The 24,049-nt window shown below is 45.8% G+C and overlaps 1 protein-coding gene across 9 annotated transcripts in view; it reads right to left on the reverse strand.

The window, feature by feature from the left end:
* ncor2 (nuclear receptor corepressor 2) overlaps window positions 1–24,049 on the reverse strand; it is a 79,835-nt gene that overhangs the window by 31,621 nt on the left and 24,165 nt on the right. For all 9 annotated transcript variants that reach the window (XM_076729922.1, XM_076729924.1, XM_076729928.1 and 6 more), the window contains exons 4-14: window positions 23,203–23,380; window positions 17,663–17,845; window positions 13,772–13,885; window positions 8,990–9,046; window positions 8,276–8,328; window positions 4,738–4,804; window positions 3,425–3,597; window positions 3,138–3,231; window positions 1,513–1,691; window positions 730–784; window positions 539–637 (exon numbers count right to left, since the gene is read on the reverse strand). In XM_076729922.1, coding sequence (XP_076586037.1) covers window positions 539–637; window positions 730–784; window positions 1,513–1,691; window positions 3,138–3,231; window positions 3,425–3,597; window positions 4,738–4,804; window positions 8,276–8,328; window positions 8,990–9,046; window positions 13,772–13,885; window positions 17,663–17,845; window positions 23,203–23,380 — 1,252 coding nt within the window. The remainder of the gene's footprint in view (window positions 1–538; window positions 638–729; window positions 785–1,512; window positions 1,692–3,137; window positions 3,232–3,424; window positions 3,598–4,737; window positions 4,805–8,275; window positions 8,329–8,989; window positions 9,047–13,771; window positions 13,886–17,662; window positions 17,846–23,202; window positions 23,381–24,049) is intronic.

Genomic DNA, 24,049 nt, shown 5'->3' on the forward strand with positions numbered 1-24,049 from the left:
TGACCTTTTGTCACTTCATCACGTGAGTTCTGTGGCTCAGACTGCATCACTGGGAGCGAGATGAAGGCCGCGCTCACACATGTCAATCGACACAATGCACATTTTCAGGAGTTTTCGAAGAGTTTAAATCCCTTTTGCGAGCTGTTTTTGTGCACCAGATACCTCATGGTTAGTTGTATCACAGCGTCATATCCTCTGCTCTCCAACTGGATAAAACTAGTCTTAAGTCACAGGTACTCAAGAAAACCAGGGGAAAAGCTAGCGGTGGCTGTTCCTGCCAAACCTGTTTGACAACAGAGAATGTCACCCGGCCCGGAGTGCACTGAGTGAAATGGAAATCCAGTGTTTAGCCAGCATTTAAGTAAGCTCAGTGACTTCCTGGTTGCCTCGTGATAGGAGAAGAAGACTTCAGCGCTGCTGCCTGTGCAGGTCTTAAGAAAGACGGTGGTGCCCTTCAGATTTTCACACAACAAAGCCTGCTGTGTGATCTGGCCTTGATATAAAGCTGAGCATCTTTTTTCTTGAAAGGTGAGAATACCTGGCTTCTTCCTCGGCGTCTGTAGTTCCTCCGCACTATGTTCTTATAGTTTTCATTCTTTTTGGTCAGGTAGTAGAAGAGCACGCACTCCGCCACCGTCTGAAACATGAAAGAGATGTCATTTTTCTAACAATGGCTTCCTGAGAGGATGGGATCACTCAGACAAAACACCAAAGGAAGGAAACTGATACCTTTCGCTCCAGAAAAGATGCAATCAGACCAAAGTTTTTGGGGTGCTGGATGAACCTGTGAGAGCAGAACAGAGATACAACTGAAATCATTCAAAATCACAGCACAGCACAAAGAGAACGACGTGAAGTGAAGTCTGTGCGGACACTGAAAAAGAACATTCACAATTAAGATCAAGCCAATTTAAAAAAGAAAAACACTGATCCCAGAGGAGCAAAAAATCCCAAAGTAGAAAATTTGGCACCTAAGAAGCCATCAAATATTACACTGAACAGTCACCAGTGATCAAATATCTTACTGCGAGTTACTAGAAGAAGAAACTGAAGCTCTTCCACGTTCATGTGGGCAGACTTTAAAGTCACTGATTTTACTGTGTGGGTTTGATTCGATTTGGCAGCTTGAAACGCCTCCTCTCATTTCTCACGAAAGGGGAAGATTCACTTCCTTACCAACAACTTACGGACTCTTTATCGGTCACACATATTTCACAGGAAGTGCACACACACCTCGTTTCGCTGATTAAAACGAAGCTCTTAAGAATTTTGCCTACAAAATGAGAGTAGAGCTGGAGGCTAATATGGGATTTGATCAAATTAAAAATGTGGAAAAAAAAACCCTAACATCTGTTTAGAAACTGTGTTCTGGGTGCAAAATGCCAAAGCAACACCAAAACATTTCACTCAAAAGATATTTTTAGGTGTATTTTTGGTCAACGAAACCAAAACCAGCTGCTAGAAAATAAGGAGAAGAAACGACGTCTGCCTCCTCGCCGGCGTTTGGCTTACTTCTCTCTGAAAGTGTCCTTCTCCTGCTCGCTCCACATGTTCATAACCTGCCGGTCCTTGTACACCTTCATGGGGTCGTCCATCAGTCCGTTCATGTTGATGAACTTGATGCGCTGCTGCTCGGCGTCAAACAGCATCGGAGGGATGACCGCCAGCTGTCGCATTTGCTTCTCTGTGTTCTGTCACACACAAACGCCACAGGGAGAAACCAACATCCTGGAGTGAGTGGGTTGGTCTCGAGAGGGAAACTATCTGCTTTCACTGAAACGCACTATATGAAAGCTAATGTGGTGATACACTCGGCTTTGAAATGTGGAAGAGGAGAATGGGGAGGAACACAGAAAAAGGCACAGAAGGGCAAACAAATTCAACATTCTCAGCTTATTTACAGATTATCTGAGGGATGTGCACACATCGCTCACAGATTGTTTGTATGTGGGAGTCTGACACCTCAGGCCGAGCACTTCTCCTGCATGTGAAGCTTTTAACATCACGATAGGCCAGACATGTTTGTGTTTTGTATGTGTATTCCAGAAAAGGTGTAATTGGTCACCTACTGTATGCTTTTTATTAGAAGTACGTCAACCATGGGTCAGACAAGCCTATTTGGTTTTAACTGCATGCAGAATGGTGAGCTGTGAGCTTTTGGATGTTCAAGTGTGAACCTCGTCAGCCCAGAAAGCATGAATTTGGCTGGCATGTCTGAGGTCAAGTCAAGCCAATTTTATTTACATAATTTGCCTCGGAGGGCTCGAGAAAAATGCTTTCTTAGACGAGACTGACACTTCTGATGCTGAAACTTTTCCAAGAGCAGCTAAATCTGCAGGCTATTACAAGGCTGTGACTCTGTACCCACGCCCACGCTCGCCATCCTCTGCCTCCTCCTCCTCCGTTCTGTGCTCAGTTTAGATTCATCACAGAACCATTACGCAGCTGACGAGTACACGGACAATAACCGCTGCTGCGCCGACCGCTGACGCTATGTGTCGGCTGCACACGTTATAAACGGGGGAAAGAGAAATGAGGGAAGACTGTAAAAAAAAACGAGAGACAGGCAGTAAAAACCACCAGAAACGTTTGGGAGCATTTCAATTGAAAGCAGCTGTGCTCGCCGCTCGGCTGTGGTGGCCTTAGAGGGCTATTATTTAGCTTTGGCTAGCCCTGCTAACTTAACTACCACAGATAATCCACTGGCACCATCCTGTGTAACAGCTGGATCATATGCCAATATCTGATGGCATATGCCTTTGAAGCAAAACTACGTCGCAGTGATTTAAGAATAAGAGTAGAGTAATAAGAGAATAAGAGAAGAGTCGAATTCCTGCAGGCTGTTTTTGGATGCTGTTCCTGCTATCTTTATAACCACATAACATGATATTCATAAATAATTTTATCACTTTATCACAAAATATGCATATCCTGGATGTATATGTGCATGTCATATAAATATTTTTATAAGTGAAGTCCTCATCCACCACCTCAGAGACTTGGGGTTTCATTCCTGGCAGCAGTGCCAGCCCCCAGTCACACATCCAGATGTTTGGCCGCCATAGTGTGAAAGTGTGAACACAGGTGCCGCAGAGGAGCAAGAGGAGGCGCACACCACCTCCACCAGAGGAGCTTACCTCATGCTCCGAAATTCCATCAATGATCTCGGAGACCTCGTGCTCGCTGCGGGCTGCAGATGAGGTCAGCCCACCTCCTCGCTGCCCAACACGGCTACAAAAGGAAAATAGAGAAGACCTGTCAATGACAACAAGCCACAGATGACTGAGCCGCAGTATTTCTCCACAACATCAGCAGGAGGCAGGCAGCAAATCAAAGTCATTAAGGCACTTCCAGAAATGAACAAAGTGCCTTTAACTCTGTTCCAGCACCGTCAGTGAGGGCGAAACAAAGCTTGTGATCTCACCTCTGCATGCGCTCCTGCAGCTCTCTCTGCTTGCGGATCTCCGGGAACTGTTTCTCGTAGTACTCTCGCACTTTGCTCTCCTTGGCTCGGCGCCGCGGGTTGTTCTCGATGCGCTCGACCTTCTTCTCCCAGGCTTCCATCAGCTGGTCATAGCGCTGGCAAAACTTCTGTTCCTGAAGCGCCACAGGAAAGACAAAGATCTCAATCCAGTGCAGAGACATTTCACCATCAACAGTCTCTTTCTGTCTTCTGTTCGACCTGAAGACACAAAACTAATGGAGCATTAAGTCTGAGGAAGCACAATTACAGAACATTTAACAGTCACTGCTAAAACAAGACATCCCCCAAAGCACAGAGGGATATTTTAGGCTGCCCCAACACTGAAAGATTATTTTTTCAATGATTGCATTCTGTCATCTTCCTCTCTTGTGTCCTACAATATACGACATGTTCAGAGGGGACAAAGTCATATGTTGGTATTCTATGGGGAGTCTGGCCTCGAGCCACGGCTCTGGCAGCCGACAGGCAGGCTGTAAAGCAGACCATTAAACCTGGTGGAGACACGACTCTCAGTGGGCTCATAAAGCACAAGGTGATGTCTCCCCACGCTCTGCCCACGAGGAGCTACCTCCCCCGCTTAAGACGCAACGAGAGACAAGACTGGACACTCGCCCACGGCTCGCAGGCTTCCGTACAGGTGCCGCATTTGTATCTGGCCTCACATAAACTTGCAGTACATGAAAAATGCAGAGCTGTGAGAGCTGCCGCTGCTGGCACCATCTCCACGGCTGGAAGCGGTTAAAAGTTGCCCGTCATATTTCCGACTCGTGGATGGATGCAAATTTCATAGTAAAACTGCAGACTTGATTTGCACTAACGATTTTCTGTCCAGCCGGTTGATTTTAAGATGTCCGCCTGGCTCTACCATCAGAGCTCACCCCATTGATCTCTGCTTTATTTATAGTCACGCTCTTTGGCTCGGTCTCACTCAATCACTGGCAGCCAAGAGCGCAGACTAACCCTGCACAATGCTCACTATAAGCGCTCAGCTGACAGGGAATTCAACAGAATCTAAAAAAAAACTAAATAAAAATAAAGGCTTTTCTTTCAGATGATGGTATGAGAAAGTTTTTTGTTCTTCAAAAGCAATCGCTTCCCCGGGGCACGGCACTGACAACAGATCACACTCTGCTCCTCTTCGGTCTGCCTAAAATGGCCTCTCACTTCCAGGAGCAGCTGGCCCACTTTCACACGAGTCATCCGTCAGGGGCTGAGTCCCAGCAGAGAGTCAAGAATGTGGAGTGTCTACTCACCCACTGCTTACGAGCATGATTTCTCCTCTTGAAGTACAAGATGAGCTTCTTCCTCATCGCCTGGTTTCTAAGAGGGATGAAGAAAGAGATGCAGGGAGGAGACAGAGGGACAGAAGCACAAGGAAAAGGTGAGGACATCTAAGGAGACGCTCGATTCAGACAGACGGCGCTTTGGCTTTCATCACGCCGGTCACATCGTAGATCTCAGTATATGATGTTCTCCACATCCTCAAGTACACATTTCTACCCTGTGCACTTTCTCTGCCTCACTTCTTTACACAATAAAAAAACAAACAGAAACCACACACACACGCACGCGCACGCACAAGCACACACGCACAAGCACAGGTGCACACACACACAATGCCTGTCCTTGTATGCCACCGCTCGATAAACTCAAACTTGCTTCTGGGTGGAAAGGACAGCGAGGTGAGCCAAACTTATAAAACTTGTCTGGTCTGGGAACAGCCAGCCACCGTGCTTCAAATAAAGGTCAGGGCCAGTAATCTCCTTAGGCAGCCTCTCAGTTTGTCTCTTTCTTTGCTGCGAGACAGAATTTTATTCCTGACACTTAATCTGTCAGTTGTAAGGTCACGTTCCCAGCTGATTAATGTAATCTTATTCTACATTAGTCACTTCAGCTGAGCCGCAGGGTCCTTCGGGTCACAGGCAAGGACAGAAGACGAGGAAGTGGGCTACTGGTGGTAAATGAGTTCTGTGAAAACTGGAAGACAGCATCATAACATTTAGGGTCTAGAGGGATAAACACAAAGGGTGACCTATTCTTCATTTCCCAAACATGTTATCTGCAATAACAAACCCAAGTTCAATCTAAACAGCCTTAACCCCCAACCTACATAAACACTCCCACACAAACAAACACACACACATCCAGTCAAGCCGTTGCAACAGAGAAGGCAAACACTGCCAAATCCAGCAAGATACCATCGATATCCACACAGGTTGTGGAATATAATGGGTGAGAACTGACTTGGTGTGGCAAAAACAGGACTGATAGATTAAGCCCTTTAAAGACAGAGATGGCATTGTCCTCTAGACACCAGATGGCAAAGGCAGAGATTAGGAGCCCTGAACCCCTGCGAAAGGTTTCCTTTGTCCTGCCCTAAGCCTCGCCATTTCTGAGATACTGGAGAACACTGTAATTTAGAATAATACCTCAAAACATGATGGCTGAAAGATTCCTTACACACATGCATGCACGTGCGCGCGCGCACACACACACACCTTTGTGACAGATGTTCTCCAGAGGTTCAAGCACGCTGAGCAAAAGTTTGATTTTGTTTTCATACTGTGGCAGCCTGCATATGCTAAGGCTAACGGCAAATGTAGCATCAGCTGAGTGTTAGAGGCAGTGTGCGCGTGTGTGTGTGTGCGTGCGCGTGTGTGTGTGCAGGAGATGAGCTGGGATGGGGACTCCACAGAGATACTACTGGTGCTCATCTATCCCAGCAGGGATGAGTGCCAAGGTTATCAAACCGGTTAGCAAAACAAAGAAGTCAATTGTGCTGGGTCAAAGCGACACAGTGGTATTTAATAACACACACACACACACACACACACACACACACACACACTGACGCACACACACGGAGACAGAGAGAGAGGAGAGTTTTCGGTTAATTCTTTTGAGGCAATAATACTGATCAAACGGTGCAGGGATCAAAAGGAGTGAAGACAGAGCAGTGGGAGGCTAAGAGGTCAGACACATCTTGTGGTATGCCACCGTGCCCAAACCACAGTGCCAATGGTGCAGACAAGCTAATAAAACCCTCCTCCAGCCCTTTGATGTGCCACAGTGAATTATGGCCCTTAAAAGATTACAGATGCACATAAGCCTTATTGATAGACATGGCAGGGCCACACAAAGTTGTGTACTCTGGGCTCCTCTTGCTGCAGACATCCACCAACGTATGAAACCGACATGATTTATTAATCGTTGGTCCAACGCAACCTTGGATGCTGAGAAAGGCATCCCGCACTCAATATTTCATGTCATAATATCAACGGCAAAAGATTAAATCAATAGAGATTTTAGTCCATTTTCAGACGCAATAGTTTCTCTTGTTTTTTTTTTTCTTTTTAGACAAATTCACCTTCAGTTCAAGCACAAATTATCTGAAGCTCAGTTCAGCAAAAAGACATAACTAGAAATAAATATGAGCTGAAGAGCTGCTGATTTTTCACCTAAATCTTGTTTCTTATGTGGCAAGAATATAAAAATTGTCATAAAAAAGTCCTGTTCTGAAGCACTCAGAATAACCTCTGTGAAATAAAGCTGCTGTTGGCTTTAATTACAGAATCAAGGTCCTCAAAAAACAGTCTTCATCAGCTTCAATCAACACCAGATTTTTAATTAAAACAGGTGTATTTAATTGAAAAACTTCATCAAGCACCAAATTCAAAACACGAAGAAAAAAACCCCCCGATGAACACGACTCTGACACGATCCCAGAAACTGTAGAGCTGCATTCAGTATTATTAATAACCTCACAGCTGATTTCCTGCAGTGTCACCCTGACGGTGCAGGCCAGCTCCTTTAAGGTCTTTGCATTAACACTGGACCTTCTGCACACACACGTCTTCTCCAGTGAGTCTCATTACTGAGTCTCATTACGATAATTTCACAAAGCCACTCTTTGCAAGCTGCTAATAGGGAGGGGGGAGCTGAGGTGGGGCCACGGAGACGAGCCTCTCAGAGGCCATATACAACCACAACGGGAACTGATAGCTGCTGAGGTCACTGAGCTTTAATTTCCACCGGCTGAAGCATACAAGATAACAGAGAATTAAAAAACACGAGCATCTGAGCAGAATACAAGAGGACTTCTGTTCACTGCTTATGAGCCATTTATATTATTTCATGGAACTTCAGAGGATGGACGACAACTAAAATCGACCGTAGACGGATCGTTTGTCCGTGGTTTTAGCACGGGGCGGTTATAAAGCAGCAGGCATGCAGGCGGGGGCGCTGTGGGTAACTGCTGACAAGTCGTAGTTGTCATGCGTGACTTTAACCCTGAGCTGAAACAGCAGCAGACCTGCAGGAGGCAGAAAGAAGCACAGCCGTACGTTCCAATACTCGATATTTGTTTGAACAATCATGTTAAATAAACAGAATTAAGATATTTAGAGAAGGAGAGACTCCCGCTACTCCTGCGAGAACAGCCTGTTCTTACTGCGGTCCAACAGGATCTCCAGCTCAGACAAACTTGATGGAGGTTCAGTCCAATCAGATCGCAGCTCATTTGTAAACAGCCTCTCGGAGCCAATGGAGGCCTCTGCTATTTCACCTTCCCCCAGGTTGGTCCCGCCTACATTAGTTAACCCTTTACTGGATGTATCTGAGACCTTTTTGATGGGAATTGATGATTGGGTGAAAAAAGATGATACATCTCCTGCGATTAACCAACTACTTCATTTTTTAATTTGTACACAATCAAACACATCCTATAAATATAATCAATAACAGGTGTAACATGCATTACTGTGGAAGTGTGTTGTGTGTTGTGACACTCACATTTTGATGTTCTCATGGTACTGCTTGGTGTCAGAGGGCTGATTGTACAGAGGCTGGAGCACAAGAAGGAACAAACACATCATCATCAGCCACGTCTTCAGGTGTGAAACACATCGTGAACAGCAGACACGTGAAGGCCGAATGAACGTCCCATCAATGATTCTGACCTCACCCCACATAAAAGCATGATTTCAATGCTTGCAGAAATGTTCTGCAGATAACATGACGTACGCCGCGTAACCTGATCCAACTCGATCCAAACGACTGAACAAAATGAACGTCCTCCACGGCGGAGAAGAGCAAACGATCCAATTCACTGAGCGAGTGTTTGTGTGTGTGACGGTGAGATGGTGACAGAACATTGCCGCAGACAAAGGTAGTGTGGGAACGAGAGGAAAAGTCAAATGTTAAAATATAACTGATTAAAAAGTCGTCAGCAGGGTTTTTATTCTCAGTGGGAACAAGCAGGGCTGTAACGCTGCACCCTGATGTGTTGTCTTATTCAGCATCATCAATATGTTGAATGCTGCTTCATGGAGCTTTGAGTACACTGATCAAATACTTCCATTATTTCACACCTCTGTTAAGAGCTATCATGTGCTCCTGACTCGCTCCTCATCCCTCCGAAGCGTCCTTCATCCCTCTGACCTAACTTGTGCAAAGACACTCGAGCAGCAAAAAGAAATGTGACATAAAATCAAAGTCTTCACTCACCAGCTCCACCCTGGGTCCCAGTCCCTCCAGTATCCTGTGAGCCTCTTCTGCCTTTTTCTGGTGAGGGAACACAAACAGAAGTAGTACATTAGCCGGCCGCCCGCACCTCTGCCATCACCACGGCAACGCAGCGAGCACGCTCACTTGGTCACCGAGGCTACACCGCCGCTCGCTGGATGGACGGACGGACGGATGCATGGAGGGATGGATGCACAGACTATTAATAGAGCTTTTAACTCGAGCTGGGCCACGGCTCCTTGCCTCAGCTCCCTCTCTCCTCTCCCAGAAAAAAAAAAGATTACTCACCTCCCCTGAGCAGAGGGAGGCAGAGAGAAAGAGCAGGCAGGCAGGGAAGCAAGTGGGAGTGGAATAGAAAGTGAGTGGGAGAGGGAGAGCAAAAACACAGGGAGGTGGGGGGGAGGCTAAAGGGCTTTGGTGCTTATCTCATAAGAGACAACTAATGAAAGACAGAGAACGAGCTCACCTCCACCACCAGCTTACTACCTACAACAATCAGCCTGAAAACAAACATCCCGGCGGGGGCCATAAAGCACGAGAGGAGAGGTGTTGGGGCATCAAAAAAACCTCCCATCTGTGCGTCTGGGTGACCTCCCTGCAGCTCTGCTCCTCCATACATTTATATTTAGCTCCAGCAGACAAATGTGCGAGCAGCGTCCCAGACTACCCCTCTCCATGTTCGCTCCACTCCTTCTCTCTTCCACTCTCTCCGCTTCATCGATCAAACAGACCCTCCTCGGTGACACGCCACATGCTCCGTTGCTTTCCATCTCACTTCATTTCCTTCAGCGACCGCGCAGCGAGACCGAGGCGGGGCTGACACCTTCGCAGACGGGATGGAGGGCCGGCGAGGGAGGGTTGGACGAAGAGGAAGAAGTTTTAACAGAGGCAGTGTGCGTGTGCGTGCATGTCAACCTTTATTGTTCACCAGCCACCATGTCACACTGCTTCCCTGTCCCTTTCACTGTGGAGGTAAGACGGGGGGGTTTACAGCAGACTCACGCTAACAGACTTGGATGTAAGACCCCGGCGGAGCTCACGCACACATCTTAACTCAACACAGGCTTCCAACTGGGTCACCTGCGAGTGAAGCCAAGCGACATGGCTCCAGTTTCCTCTAAGACATGAAACTCATCATTTACATCTGCACGCTACACGTGTCATTCAAATGCAAATACGCCGCCGTGATGCCACGATTCTTCCTTCAGCGGTTTTGCATCGACCTCTGTTCTTCCTCCTTCCTGTTGCTTCCTCACCGGTGAGTAACAGGCTGCAGAGTGTTGCCTCAGAGAGCTCGCTCACTACAGACGCCGTTAATGAACAGCAATTATTAAAACCAGCCTTTCATCCTCGGAGAGCACGGCGGCTCAAGGATCTCTCTTCGTTTCCTAGCCGTGATTCTCACAGTCAACTTGAAAATGAGACTGCGTGATGCCGTCCTCCAAACTCCGAGAATACGGCTTCACGATAAACACTAGGAACGCCAAATTCAGCTATGAGGAGAGGGCGTGGATGATCCAGAGGAAGCTGTATAGATATTACCTTTGTCTAAAAGTGTGGATAATTACACAGAGAGAGCTGCTGGTCTCACTCACACACACACACACACACACACACACACACACACACACACACACACACACACACACACACACACACACACACACACACACACACACACACACACACACACACACACACACACACACATCCTCATCACAAGACCCAGACAGAGAGGCTGGCTCCATTAATTCAATTATGCCATCCCGTGGTAGCTAACAGGACTGCTGCTCTGGCAGAGGCTTTAGACACAAACATTTTAATGTGAGCTGCTGGATTTTACTTCTGTTTTACACGTCAGGACCTCAGAGCGCTCTGTCTTAAGGTTTGATCTGTGTGTCTGGGACTGAGCCGGGCAGCAACGACAAACCATGGGCCAAAAAACAGCCGCGGCCCGTTCGTCAAACTATCCTCCAAAAAATCTTCCAGGATATTTCTCATCAGCTTCACTCCATACTCAATTACAGCAGCTACTTGACCCGGGGAACGACACTTCTATAAAATAAACTGAAAACAAGTAAATACAAGGAAATATCTTACTCCTCAACCATCAGCCTTTTATTGGCGTCATTGATTTATTCTGTCTCATTATGATTATGTTCTGAGCTTATTCTGTTGTTTTTACTGTGGATTAAATGGTGTTTTTATGTCTGGACCAAACAATTTTCCCCTTGCAGTACAACAAAATTGATCTGAAGCAACTATACTGTGCTGCCATACTGCCTGCAGTCAACAACACAATCCCCCCCGTGGATCACATGAGCCCTTAAATAAAACCCTGAACACGAGAAAACTCAGTACAACCTATGAAAATAACACTGTGGGTGCTCACAGGACGAAACCACAGCACGACAGAACTTTGGTACCTCTCTGAAGGGAGGGAGAACGGGGAAAAGTCTTAATACAGCAGAGACATGAAGATTTAGCAGAGCTCAACAGAATGATGAGACTGCGGCCTCAGTGGGGCTGTCTCCTCTTGTGTTCATGTCCATGACAGCTATGTCCCAAATATGAGAGGAGTGAACCTGAGTCGAGCCGTCCCCCGGGTGAGACAATGGGCTCAACCCTGTTTGGGAAAGCTGGTGACAGTGAGCCCAGAGGGGACAGATGACAGCGCAGTGACACCAGCTCAGAAAGGCATGCAGAGGCTGGGTAATTATAGCCAGGTGCTTCAACACGCATACACTGACAGAGAAACACGCAGGCTGTGCATATATCTGCTTCTGGTGATTTTAGGAGTGACCAAACAACTTCAGGTGCATTACCACCAAGCTCTGCGCTGGAGCACAGCTGGTTCTGATTTGTATGGAGAACCGAGAACGAGGCAATCAGATTTGTGCTCTGGCTAATGGAGACGCATGTATGTGACCAAGTGTTAGCAAAAGCTTTAAATGTAATGTGTCACATGTAATGTTCATTATTTAGGAATCAATACGCAACAGCAAATGTTATACTGGCTATAAGAATGAGCATAAATATGATTGAGGGGAGGAGTAAATGCTATAGTGTCGGGAGGAAGAGGGTTAGGGTTGGGGGGGAGAAGAGAGAGTGGGGGGGGAGAGAGAGAGAGAGAGACAGGAGGGAGGGAGGGGGAGAGAGAGAGAAGAGAGAAAGAGAGAGAGAAAGACAGGAAGAGAGAGGGAGAAAGGGGAGAGAAAGAAAAAGGGGAGGGGGCAGAGGGAGAGAGACAGAGAGAGAGAGAGGAGAGAGAGAGACAGAGAGAGAGAGAGAGAGAGAGAGAGAGAGAGAGAGAGAGAGGTTAGGGTTGGAGGCAGTAGGCCAGAGTACATCCTGCCAGTCAGAGGGAAGTGGAAAGTGTTACAGAGGTCAGGCTGCATTGTGGAGTAAGCCGTGAGTCATTCTTTAACTTCGAGCCTTTCAGATGAGTCTTGAGCAATCTGCAGCGTCCTGCTGCTGCTTTGATTTAGTGAAGCTCCATGACAGTCAGGCTGAAAGACATGAAGGACACTCCCTGTGCCGCCGTGTCTCCTTTAAAAGGGCTTCTCTGGTATTTTGGTGGTTATCTGAGGACATCGGTGCAGGTTAGACTGAAGTGTCACAACAACAGCTCTGTCATGGATTTAGTGTCGTCCAATGACAGCTAAGCAGAGTGAATGCTTGCTTTCCCACACACACACACTGCACCGCTTTAAGAAATTGATGTGCCTCGATCGTGTCGGAGAAGCTGCTCCAAACATTCAAGGGCTCTTTTCCTCTGACCTGTGAAGTTCTAACGTTGCTCCTAGATTCCCATTGGGAGCTCGTTCAGAGAGGTTTAATGGGGTGTGATAAAGTGTGAGAGGAGCTCTCTGCTTTAAATGCCAATTCCTATAAAAGGACACTTGTGCATTTCACCACTAGGGGGACTGAGAGCACTGAGAATCCCTCCACAGAGCACTGCTGCATATCCTACCTGCTGTGACCAGGACCAACTTAACACTTCCAAATACCTTTATATGATCTCCCAGCTGCTCTGTTTTTCTTTTCCATAAAGAGGGATTCAGTTGCTATACTTACACAGGTGATGAAAGACAAAGATGTTTTTCAGTGTGTGCATGTGTGTGATTCATCATGCCTGCTATGTTGACCTTTAGCAGCTTATTCTGTTAGGCAAGAGCTCTGCCTCGCCTGACAGTAACGAGTGGGAGGCTCAGGTAGGAGATGAATACTTTGTGGCACCCTCTGCTTTTGTTGGCAATGGTTTTTGAGGAAAACATCAAACAAGGTAAATGAAAATGACACATCTCCAAGAAGAAATGCGCCCTGCAGACAGACACCAGTCTCTCCGAGCCACACTTTGTCTCTGAGACGTCATAAAAAACAGAATGAAAGAATAAACACTCTGGGGCTCTACTCATGGTAAATTAGGGACTCTGTGGTTTCTTCAAAAGTGCACCTGCTGAGTAATCTAGTTCACCTTACAGGCACTGTCTCCAGACTAGCTGCTCTATCCCCGACGTTAGAACGAGGCAAGGAAAAGATAATATTCAGAGGACGTAGCTGCTCGGCTTAGTTTAGCTTCTTATCGAGCATCAGCCACAGGAAAGCACCCAGCTGCCTGACTGTTACACTTGCGGTAATTAAAGCACTGCATACGTGATCAAATGAAACCAAATTCAAATGCAAGGTATTCTGGGTCGTGGCGAGCCACAGACTGAGCGCCTGCCGTGTGTGTGTGTGTGTGTGTGTGTGTATGCTACTGACCCTGTTCTCGTCGTAGATGATCTGCACCAGGCTGCGGTGCTTGGCCTCGCTGGGCGGAGGTGAGATGGGCCGCTCTGGCTCGTGGGGCTTCGCGGCCTCCTCCTCCAACTGTTGCTGTAAAACACACACAAAGATGGCGGTTAACACTTGACTTTGACAAAGCCACACTTCAGCGCACCCAAAAGGGCCCTGATCTTCCAGGAAGACCTGTGGATCACCAGTTCCTGTAGCCAGATTAGAGAGTGTGTGTTAGATAAACTGTCCCTCCCCCGGCTCTCCAGCAGGGACGAGACTAACTGCCTTATTAGCTGTAATAGCTATTAACTCCCCAGGGCCTAGTTAATCAAAGAGTTACTACAACAGGCTGTAAACAAAGCCGATGCCTGCTGTGTGGCTGGAACATCCAATGAGAGAGCGGCAGACAAAAGAAAACAAAACAAAGGAGAGGTAAATGTGGGAAATGAACACCAGACGAATCCTGGAAAACAGCAGAGTTCCTCTCACTTAGCAGTCACGCTGGCATCCAACCAACCACTGCTGTCTACAAACAGTGAGTTTTAGGAAGCGCTGTCTGCTGTGAACGTGAACAAAACACAGAGAGCTAGTAAGAATTTGGGGGGTGGCAGATGAACCTGTGAGGAACTGAAAGCGAGGATCTGGCAGGGCTGAAGCCCATCAGTGTTTGTTTCACTGCCAATCATGCAGAGTTCTGCCGGTGCGGCTTTGTCCGTCCATCTCCCACTGAAAGAGGAGGAAAAGCCAGTTTTGAAGCTGGAAAGCGTTCAGAAAGAAAAGCAGCGTTTGTGTCTCACAGTCTAATTACACTTAGAGACTTCTTGCAGCTTTAGCAGATTGGAAAACTGTCAGAAAAGGAAAAAGGCAACTGTAAACGACTGCATTCTGTCCAGATGCTGAAAAGGTGTGAACGGACCAGTCAGAATCATCACTCCTCCCACACCTAACTATGTCAATAAGCAGCATGAGGAACTCACCACTTAAGCAATAATGAGCTGAAAATTATTCAAACTTTTGAACTATTTACACATTGAATTTTCAAATCCAACATGAAAACAGCAGTTTCATCTCACAGAGTGGTAAAGAAGCTACGAGCTGCTGCTGTCTGTGGCCTGTATCATCACTTATCTTGCTTTTTGTGCAGCAGTGTAACTCATCAATGTCTGTGTTAGCCGTTAGCTAACGAGCTAAACTGTCCTCAATTAAACAGACTATGTTAGGGCCCACCCGTCTTCTCCTCCTGCATTAAATCATATCTGGATATAAAACACATATAGAGAAAAGGAGGTTTGGTGCTTGACACTGAAGCAATTCATCATTCTGATTAAAATCCTTTTATTGGAAGGTTTATTTTCCTGACCGTGGTCAGTTATTTTATAAAGAGCGAGACCAAAGGTTAAACGTTTGAGTAAAAGCAGACAAAAACATGATTTGGCGGCTCCTGTCTCCTGATATTTAAGAATTAACTCAAAGTCTTACAGGCATCTAAATTTCACACTGCACTCAAAGACAATAAAGACATGTTCTGCATCTGTGTCCACTTTGTCAAATGCATTTCAAAGACTATGTCTAAACTGTGACAATTAACATACATAAAGCGGACATAAAGACCTCGTGCCTCTGGATAAATATAAACCTTTTATCTCTGACTTCATGAACTGGCTGAACTGTTTGGGTGCAGTCTCCATGCTGTTCAGGCTATAAGCTGAGACAGAAGCCGAGTGTATTCAGCTGTAACTCGCCGTCTTCAGGCCAAGGCCGAGTGTCGCCGAGAGGCGTGCATATAGCTGGTCTACAGTTAGGTCGGCCCCCTTCTCCTCCCTCTCATCTCCTGTCAGGGGCTTCAGAGAGGGGACAGGAGGCCTCGGGAGGACACACATGAGAGTCGAGCGAGATGAATCATCATGTGACATGATAGGCCTGAAGCATCTGGTGAGGGAAACACAGACATTCCCACAGAGACTCCCCCCTTCCCTCTCCAAAGCCGCCACAGAGTAAAACAAAATAAACCAGCCATCCTGGGCTCGGCTGACATGACACAGACTTGCGGTAACCTCAGCCTTAACCCCCGCCCATCCACCAACTCTGCCAGAGCTCTTTAAATAAAGTTTTACCGTGCTGCTTAATTACTCCAGATGTTTTAATGCTTCAAGAGAGCCGGACTGCGAAGAAGAAATCCATAAAAACGCTGTGCATGTATTGAGGAAGATGAGAGGAGGGGATGCAATTTGTGCTCATAAGCAGCAGATCTTCGACTCTCCATCATTCATAAGTTTTAACCTCAGGGAAGGAATCTGAGAGCCAGTTTTATTTCGCTTCCTATCACTATGTGATTAAGAAAAACAGACTCATTAAATACTTTTCTATTAAAAAGGAGCAATGTACAAATCTTCAAGAGGCAGCCTCCTCGTTTTTATTTGGTAACAACTGATTTCATCAGGTGAAACGCTTATATATTTTAATAAAACAACACTTAGCTTTTGTCTCATCAGTACGTTATTTGGAGGCCATTCTCAACCATATATGTGTGTCTTTCTATAGCTGATCAAGCTTATCGTAATCAATATTTTCAGCTCGTCAAATCAATGGCTCTGTAAAGGAACCTGTAGGACTCTAAGCTGCGGTCGTATCAGTCTGTGAAACCAGCGTTCGTTCAAGTTGTCAGTAGTATAATTCAGCGGTCAAGATCATTAATGTAAATGCTCAGATCAGACTCACATGCAACTGTCATCAATAAATGAACCTAATGCGACTTCTGAATAATGATTTCTTTTAAATAATTGAGCACAATGACGTTGATATAACTGCGTGCAGGGCGGAGGAGGGATTCGGGTGGAAAAGAGTGAGCTCGACCATACAGCTCCTCTACTAAACATGGCAGGCGGCCAAAAGGGAGACTGTGTGGCAGGGATATGAGTGGTTTAGCAGTCACAAAACCTCCACCATAATCCTCCTCCTCCTCCCCCAGGGAAGCTGTTATTTATAGCCTTATATATTTTTAACCTACTTTTCTCCTAAATAAAAAGCCAAAGAGAAGAGAAAGGGGAATGCAGCTGCCTGGAGGAGTGCGTGTACAGAATCGTGGCACAAGAAACAGCCACAGAACTCGAATGCAGCGATTACAAAACAGCTAGACTTTATTGCACTGATGCCAGCTGAAGCCTGGCAGGGGAAGTCACATTGGAAAACCACACATGAACATTTTAAACGAGCCAAACGCCGCCATGAAGAAAATTCAACAAGGGTGCCAGCGCTGGCAAAGCCTTAGACATCTACAAGCATGACGAATAAACTCTTAGGTGGTGCTTTTAGGCATGCCTGCCTGGTCAAAATGTGTGCAGAATGCAGATGAAGGACACCACAAAGAGGTGTCTACTCCACTTCCTTCGCTGCCACACATCGGCTCTTCTTACAGGTGAGCACAAAATAAAGACACAGAGTCTCTACAAACGCTCTGAAAAATGTGGGTCACATTAAGCTGCATGCTGGGCAGGACTTCACTTCCTAGATTGCAAAACGTCTATTTTACACCGTAGAGAGGCTGTTTGGGTCGCTGCTTTCTTATCATAAAGTGAATGAAAGAACATCAACACAATCGGGTACAACTCATTATTTGTCTTCTTTTCAGCGGCAAAACAAACAAGCATTTTGTAATGTGGTGTGCAAAGGCCTTTCTGCTGCATACGCTCCCACACACATGCATACAAAAACAACACATGAAATCTAAGAGACGTGAGTCGATTCAAAGGCCGGAGGCATTCACAACAGGACCAGCACAACGTCTCTATGGAGAAGAGCTAAGCAAGAAAACTTAAGACAGCATCAGTCTTCAACCTCTAACCCCAAAGTTATGATCCGATGCGGAGGTGTGCACACCTGTTTCTTGCGAAGCTTGCAGATCTGCTGCTCCACCATGGTGATCTCCCTGTCCACACGGTCCATGTTCTGGATCAGCTCCTCCTTGGAGAAGCGAGCCGGCACCAGATCCAAGTCAGGGTCCATGTGGACCGGGCTCACAGGGGAGATTGGCTCCAGTTTCCCCATGGAACTCCCACGCTCCTACAGAAGGACAACAGAGAGGAGAGTGACGGTTAGATGCTTAAAACGTCATGGTGCTTCATATTTTCACTCGAGCAAAAGACGAACAATAACTTCATTGAAATATGAAAGGAGGGGGAAAAACGAGGACGGCTCATGTTGTAAATAAGAGTCTATACAATGTTTGGATAAAATGAATGAGATGGCAGGTCAGGGTAAAGGATCTGGCCCTCTCAGCTTTGACATCACAGTGAAATGAACATGCACATTTCCACATCTTTTCATCACAGTCTTCCTCTGTCTGTAGGTTACTCTGCAAGAAATCATCCAAACACAGCCTGTGCGTCCTTTGGGAAGGTAACACACGACAGTAATTAAGTCCTCTGGGCAATGAAAGCCAGTGTAGTGTCTCAGTGTCACTAGACCACACTAATGAAAGAGGTCACAGCCTCCTTTGCCAGGATTATGCACAAGAGCAGTGGCAGCTGGCTCTGCTTAACAGACACTGTTTGAAATGTGAAGTACTCGGTTTTTAGGCTGTGGAGGGAAAATCTGAAGGGAAGGACGTGTTTGTAGATCAAATTCAGGAGACACTTAATAGCCATGTCTTCTGGCAGAAAAATGGAAATGGCGTGCGTCTGTCAGTCAAACAATGCACAGTGCGGCTCATCAACTGAGCAGCTGTGCTGATGAGAGAGCAGAGAGAAGCCATTGATCAAACCAGTGATCCTCCAAGTACAAGACACTACATCAGCGTCTACACTCTGAGTACACAATGATACTATAAAGCCTGCTTCAGTGCAGTGGTAGACTACCAACTGTCCAAATTTAGTGAACATTCTACAACCCTGACTCCAAAAATGATGAGGAACGTGATAATTTGTCAATCCTTTTTAACATAAACTGAAAACAGCACAAAGTCAATATATTTAATGTTTTTCCTCATCAGCTTCATTGATTTCTGTAAATATTCGCTTACTGTGAAGATGTGGAACGCTCCAAAAACACCTGTTTGGAACATTCCACAGGTAAACAGGCTCATTGGTAACAGGTGATAGTGTCATGATTGGGTATGAAAGGGGCATCCTGGAAAGGCTCAGTCGTTCACAGGGAGGATGGAGCGAGTTCACCACTTTGTGAACACATGATTGGATGAAGGAGATGAACACATGAACTCAGGGACACTTCAGGAAACTGTTGAACTGCATTCTCTTTTTATTTATGCTTCAAACAGCGTCACAAGTTTCTTTGGAATCAGCTGCATCAGAATTTCCAGAAAACTGGCAAATAGAGATGTTTCCATCCACGGCCGTCATTGTGAACATTAGGAGTTGGACACATCAGGATAAACAGCTGTTGGAGTTAATTCTGCAGGCGGGTGGAGGAGGGCACGGCGAGATGACGTCGCTTAAAAAAAGCGCCAGTTAAATCTCAAACAAACAAAATCAAGTTGGAAAATGTAAATCTGGATTTCTGTTTGTGTTATGAATTCATCTGAGGTTTGAGGAAGGTTCTCCTCATCGCTCCACACACTCATCACAACACAGGTCAGGTTTTCTTCCGCCGCAGTTCTTCATCAGAATGGAAGCATGAACGGACGTTTAGTCACATGCTTCATGTATGTCACGAATAATTCAACAACTCTGTTTTAAAATATGCATAAAAACTGATGCACAAGTCTACAAAAACCAGCAAAAATGTGATTTTTTTGCCCCAAAAATTGGTTCAGTATTAAAATTGTTACCACTCACTTATCTGTCAATCAAACTCACCAATCATTTGAGCTCTAACTGAGATGAACAGGTCATTAATTTCATTTCCCCTAAACGTTTCCCCTTTTAAAAACTTAAATTAACCAGTTTCTTCTTGGAGATAACACTTAATCCAGTCTATTACAATAATAATGTATTAATATATGTGTTAATACTCCTCAAATATTACACCAGTGCAGTTCCAGCACTGAATGATGTGTCCAGGACCTCGTGCTGGTTAGATCCCAGTCAAATAGTGGAAGCTGGAAATCATCAGCCTGTCCCCACGTGTCCAAGACAGTTTGATGAGGTGTCTTCTGCTGTGGTCCAAATACGTCTCTGAGTGCTGCCTTCGAAAAGCCCAGCACACAGAAAAATGCTGTTTTTTTTCTAAGTCTGGTAGATCATGCTTTAAGCCAATTCTCAGTAATCCGCTCACATGCAAGGCAAGAGTGGAAATGGAGTTGCTGTTACATGGGCCTGTTTATGTAACAGCACACGCAGATGAGGGCCCACTTGTTCTGCAGGCGAAGGATTTAGCTTTTCCTGACTGTTAGCGTGCTCATACCTTGTGCACGTATGTGAGCGTTCTGGAGATTCAGCCTCCGTGAAGGATTGTGCGTGTGATTGCTTGGGCTTTGTTCTCAGTTATTTTTAAACGTCTGAAATGAAGGTTTTCTAAGTGGGCTAATCTGGACTAGGCAGGCTGCATTATAGCCCCGCAGACCTGCTGTGATTGAAAATGTCAGAGCCAGAGGATGTTGAGGGGCTGTCCTACATGAAGAAGCCCAAGTTTGCTGAAGCCAGTTAGTCACAAAAGGGAAAGCAGTTCCTAGGATGACTTGACTTTGTCTAAAACAACATTCGTGAAGGCAAATTACACCAGAGACCCCTCACAGGGGACAAAAGCCTGGTGATGTAAAACCAGATATCATTACACGACGTGTCGTCACTGACTGGGAGCGGTGGTTTCGGGATGGAGCATAACATGTTCAACACTTCTTTTTATTCATGCCTTTTTTACTGTTGCAAACTCCTGCGCTCACAGTAAAATGTGTGCAAATGTTTAGAGACTGCGTTAAACCGTGAGGGACTTGATGGCACAACAAAACCTTGAAGACAAAAGAGGTCTCTGTTCTCAGAGACTGTTGTGTTTTCCCTCTGGTATTGTGCCCCCACACTGTCCTCTGATCTTGTCAACAGCACAGCAGCACATCAACAGCGACTACACCTGTGACAGAGTGTGAAAAGGTCACAGGCCAATAGCTAAGCCCCTGGCCCAGCACAGCTTACAGTTTATATGCCCTCCATAACCCTGGTCACATTTAGAGCATAGCACTGCATGCTACCTCCAGCTGTGTATGCATCAGGCTTTTTAAATCACCTCTGGCTGTTGTAGCATGTCTATATAAAGGTGCACCAGCCTGTGGGACTGAGTCACGTAGTCTTAAGTGTATGCATTCCAGACAGCAGTTGAATAAAGCCATGGACATCCTGTTTTCATACCAGAATGTGCGTCTAAGTTCACAATAGTCCCTCTCATTTGGACATCTGGCCCTCACTTATGCAGATTACACAACAGGTCGCTGCTCAGAGCTACTGACACTGAGGTGACTGTGGTCCTCAGGTTTGAAAGCTGAATCTCACTCTGAAAGGGAAATAATTTAAAGTAGAGAAAATGAGACTATAATTCAGAGTGAAACCAGTCTCAGTGGGGCTTTACAGCCTAAACAAGGTTGAGATTTGTGCTACAACTATAGATGACCTTCATAAATTCTATCCATTATTATGACAAATGAAGGTAAAGTAATGAAATACAACGAGTCAAACACCACCTACAAGCGCTGTGGTTCACAGGCTCAAACACCAAAACTCGACAGAATCCTTGTTTTCACTTCCTGGATGTACACAGTCATGTTGAAGCCAGTGTGTGTTGACTACTGGCATGTCATGTCCCTGATGGCTGAACATCCTGAGCCCATAACATCATCAGTCAGATACAGAGCCGGCGGTGTTATGCCTACCATCAATGTCCACACTCAAGGTTCAGTTACACTTATTACCATCTTTCTATCCAAACGCTGGCTTCACGCTCTCCCACACGCTGCACGCGAACCCCTCGTAGATGAGCAGCTATTAATAAATATTATTTATTTACATATGACAACTACACATCAGCCTTTTTTAACACATAACATGTTTGATAAGGACCCTGAAGATATCACTGAGCAGGACAGAGAAAAATAACTGTTTCCTGTATGTGAATCTGGCACGTGCTCTGGATTACAGGCCTTCTACAGCAATACCAATTTATGTGCGATAAGGCAATACTGACTTTTTATTGGCTAGTCTTGAAGGAGGGTCAGCTAATTTGCGCTGACTCACTCGGGTAGAACGCCGGCAGTGGTTTGAGCTGCATCCCTGTTTTGGTCTGAATGGAGGGTTAGTCAGCTTTGTCACATGTGGATTTCCACAACGGTATAAATATCACCAATAAAACGGCTCGATCTCGGAGCCATAAAAGGCAAGTTTGACGTGCACGGAAAACTTGTGAGAGCGCTCAGTGAAGATGGAGTCTCTTCTTCTGGTGTGATTTTAAATCTTGTTCTCTTTTTGAACCACAGGAGTCAGGACGACTGCACAATGGCCGACGGGAGCAAAATGCTGCTTTTGTCTTTCTGATTCACCGTCCATGTGAGTCATCGTACACTCATCAGCTCTGTCTGATACTACTGCCCTACTCCCTCTGTTCTGGTTGGTCTTTGTCTCTTACTCCTCCCGTTGCCTTTTCCCCTTTATCTGAATCTCCCTACACTTGCCCTTTGCCTCATTTCCATCCGTATCTCCCCTCATATCCTCACTATCATTTGGTGCACTTGCTCCACGCTGTGATTGCATCTGACATGACTTATATAACAGCTTTACGACGCTCTGCGCTCGGAGGGGAATTGCTGGCATTCCTGAATATTTCCCTGCTAGCTTAGGAGTCAATGTTTTTTTTTCCTGTGCCCTCTGTTATTGGTGTATCTATTTACCATTCCTCGGCTGTCTGCCTCCCCTGGCACTTTGAAGCACTCTGTGTAATGTCAGGAACGCCTCCCCATCACAGCTCAACACTGCAAGCAAGTCGTATTGATGTGCAGTTCACATAGTTTCATCCTCAGTCTTTTGAAATCTAGGTCAGCTCTATTATTTATTAATTGCGGTTTCACAACTCCCTTCGTCTTCCCACTGCTGCTCACAGAGCTCCATCTCCTACACCGCCGAAGCTCCTTCTACGACTTCTGGTGTGGTGTGTCTAATAATATCCTTTGTGTCTCTGAAGGACGCCGGCAGGACTCATCAGAAAACAAAAGACTTCGGTATTTTCGAGAAAAAGTGGTCACTGTAAATATATTAGGGATCATAATTTCTAAAATCTTCTTGTGATTGTGCAACTGAAGGCAACAGTGATCTCCCACAATACTGGCACATTACTGATATTTGAACATTAATTCACAATCGCTGTGATGTGTTCGGCCCTCTATAATATAATACTAACAGTACTAATTATCTGTCATTTGCTTGTTGACCATCTTCTAATACACTCCAAACCGTCATCTCACACATTTCACGAAGACTACTGACCTTTGCCATGTCCTCAGCCCCTCCCAGAGGCAATGGTGGCCGGTGGGATGAAGGCCTCATCAGAGACTCTGGTCCCATCTCTAATCGAGGCCGTTTGATCTCTGCATACTCCACCTCTGACTGGCTGCCGGGGTCTTGCAGGTAGATGTGCTCATAGCGGATATGCTGCTCTTGTCCTCTGTGACAGAAACAATCCAAAAGCAGCAGATTAGAGAAAATTATGGAAAGATACTGATTAAAAAAAAAAAGCCACAGGCAGCTGTTATTACTACAGGCCTTGCGATAACAAGCCCTGTTCAGCTCTGACAGTTTCTGATGTAACAGCTGATGAAAGAAAATCACACAGTAGAAATACCTGATTCAAGACCAGCAGTTTCTTTGATATACTGGCTTTTAGCCACACTAGCATTGTGGATGACTCTCCAAGTCCTTCAGTCCAACACTTTGGTCTCTACTGAATAGCAACTGAGGACTTTTCAACTAGCAACACGGCATTCAGGTCAGGAAACCTCTAGAACTACGGACCATATTTCCATGAGTCCCAGCTGCACTTTAATTACAGCTTTAAAGATCCAGTGTGTAGGTTTTAGTGACATCTAGTGGTGAGGTTGCAGACTGCCACCAGCTGAATTCCCCTTTATTCACCCCTCTCTTTCCAAGTGTGCAGAAGAACCTACGACGGCGGCTAAATGAGACATGAAAGGCGCTCTCTACAGCGTGTCTGGTTTGCCCGTTGTGTGCTACGGTAGAAATATGGCGGTGCAACACGGCGGACTCCGTCGTAGAGGACCTGTGCCCACAGTGATTCTTATTTTCAGGTGATTTAACAGTAATGAAAACATGCTTA

The sequence above is a fragment of the Chaetodon auriga genome, chromosome 5, assembly GCF_051107435.1.
Source record: "Chaetodon auriga isolate fChaAug3 chromosome 5, fChaAug3.hap1, whole genome shotgun sequence".
Classification (NCBI taxonomy): domain Eukaryota; kingdom Metazoa; phylum Chordata; class Actinopteri; order Chaetodontiformes; family Chaetodontidae; genus Chaetodon; species Chaetodon auriga.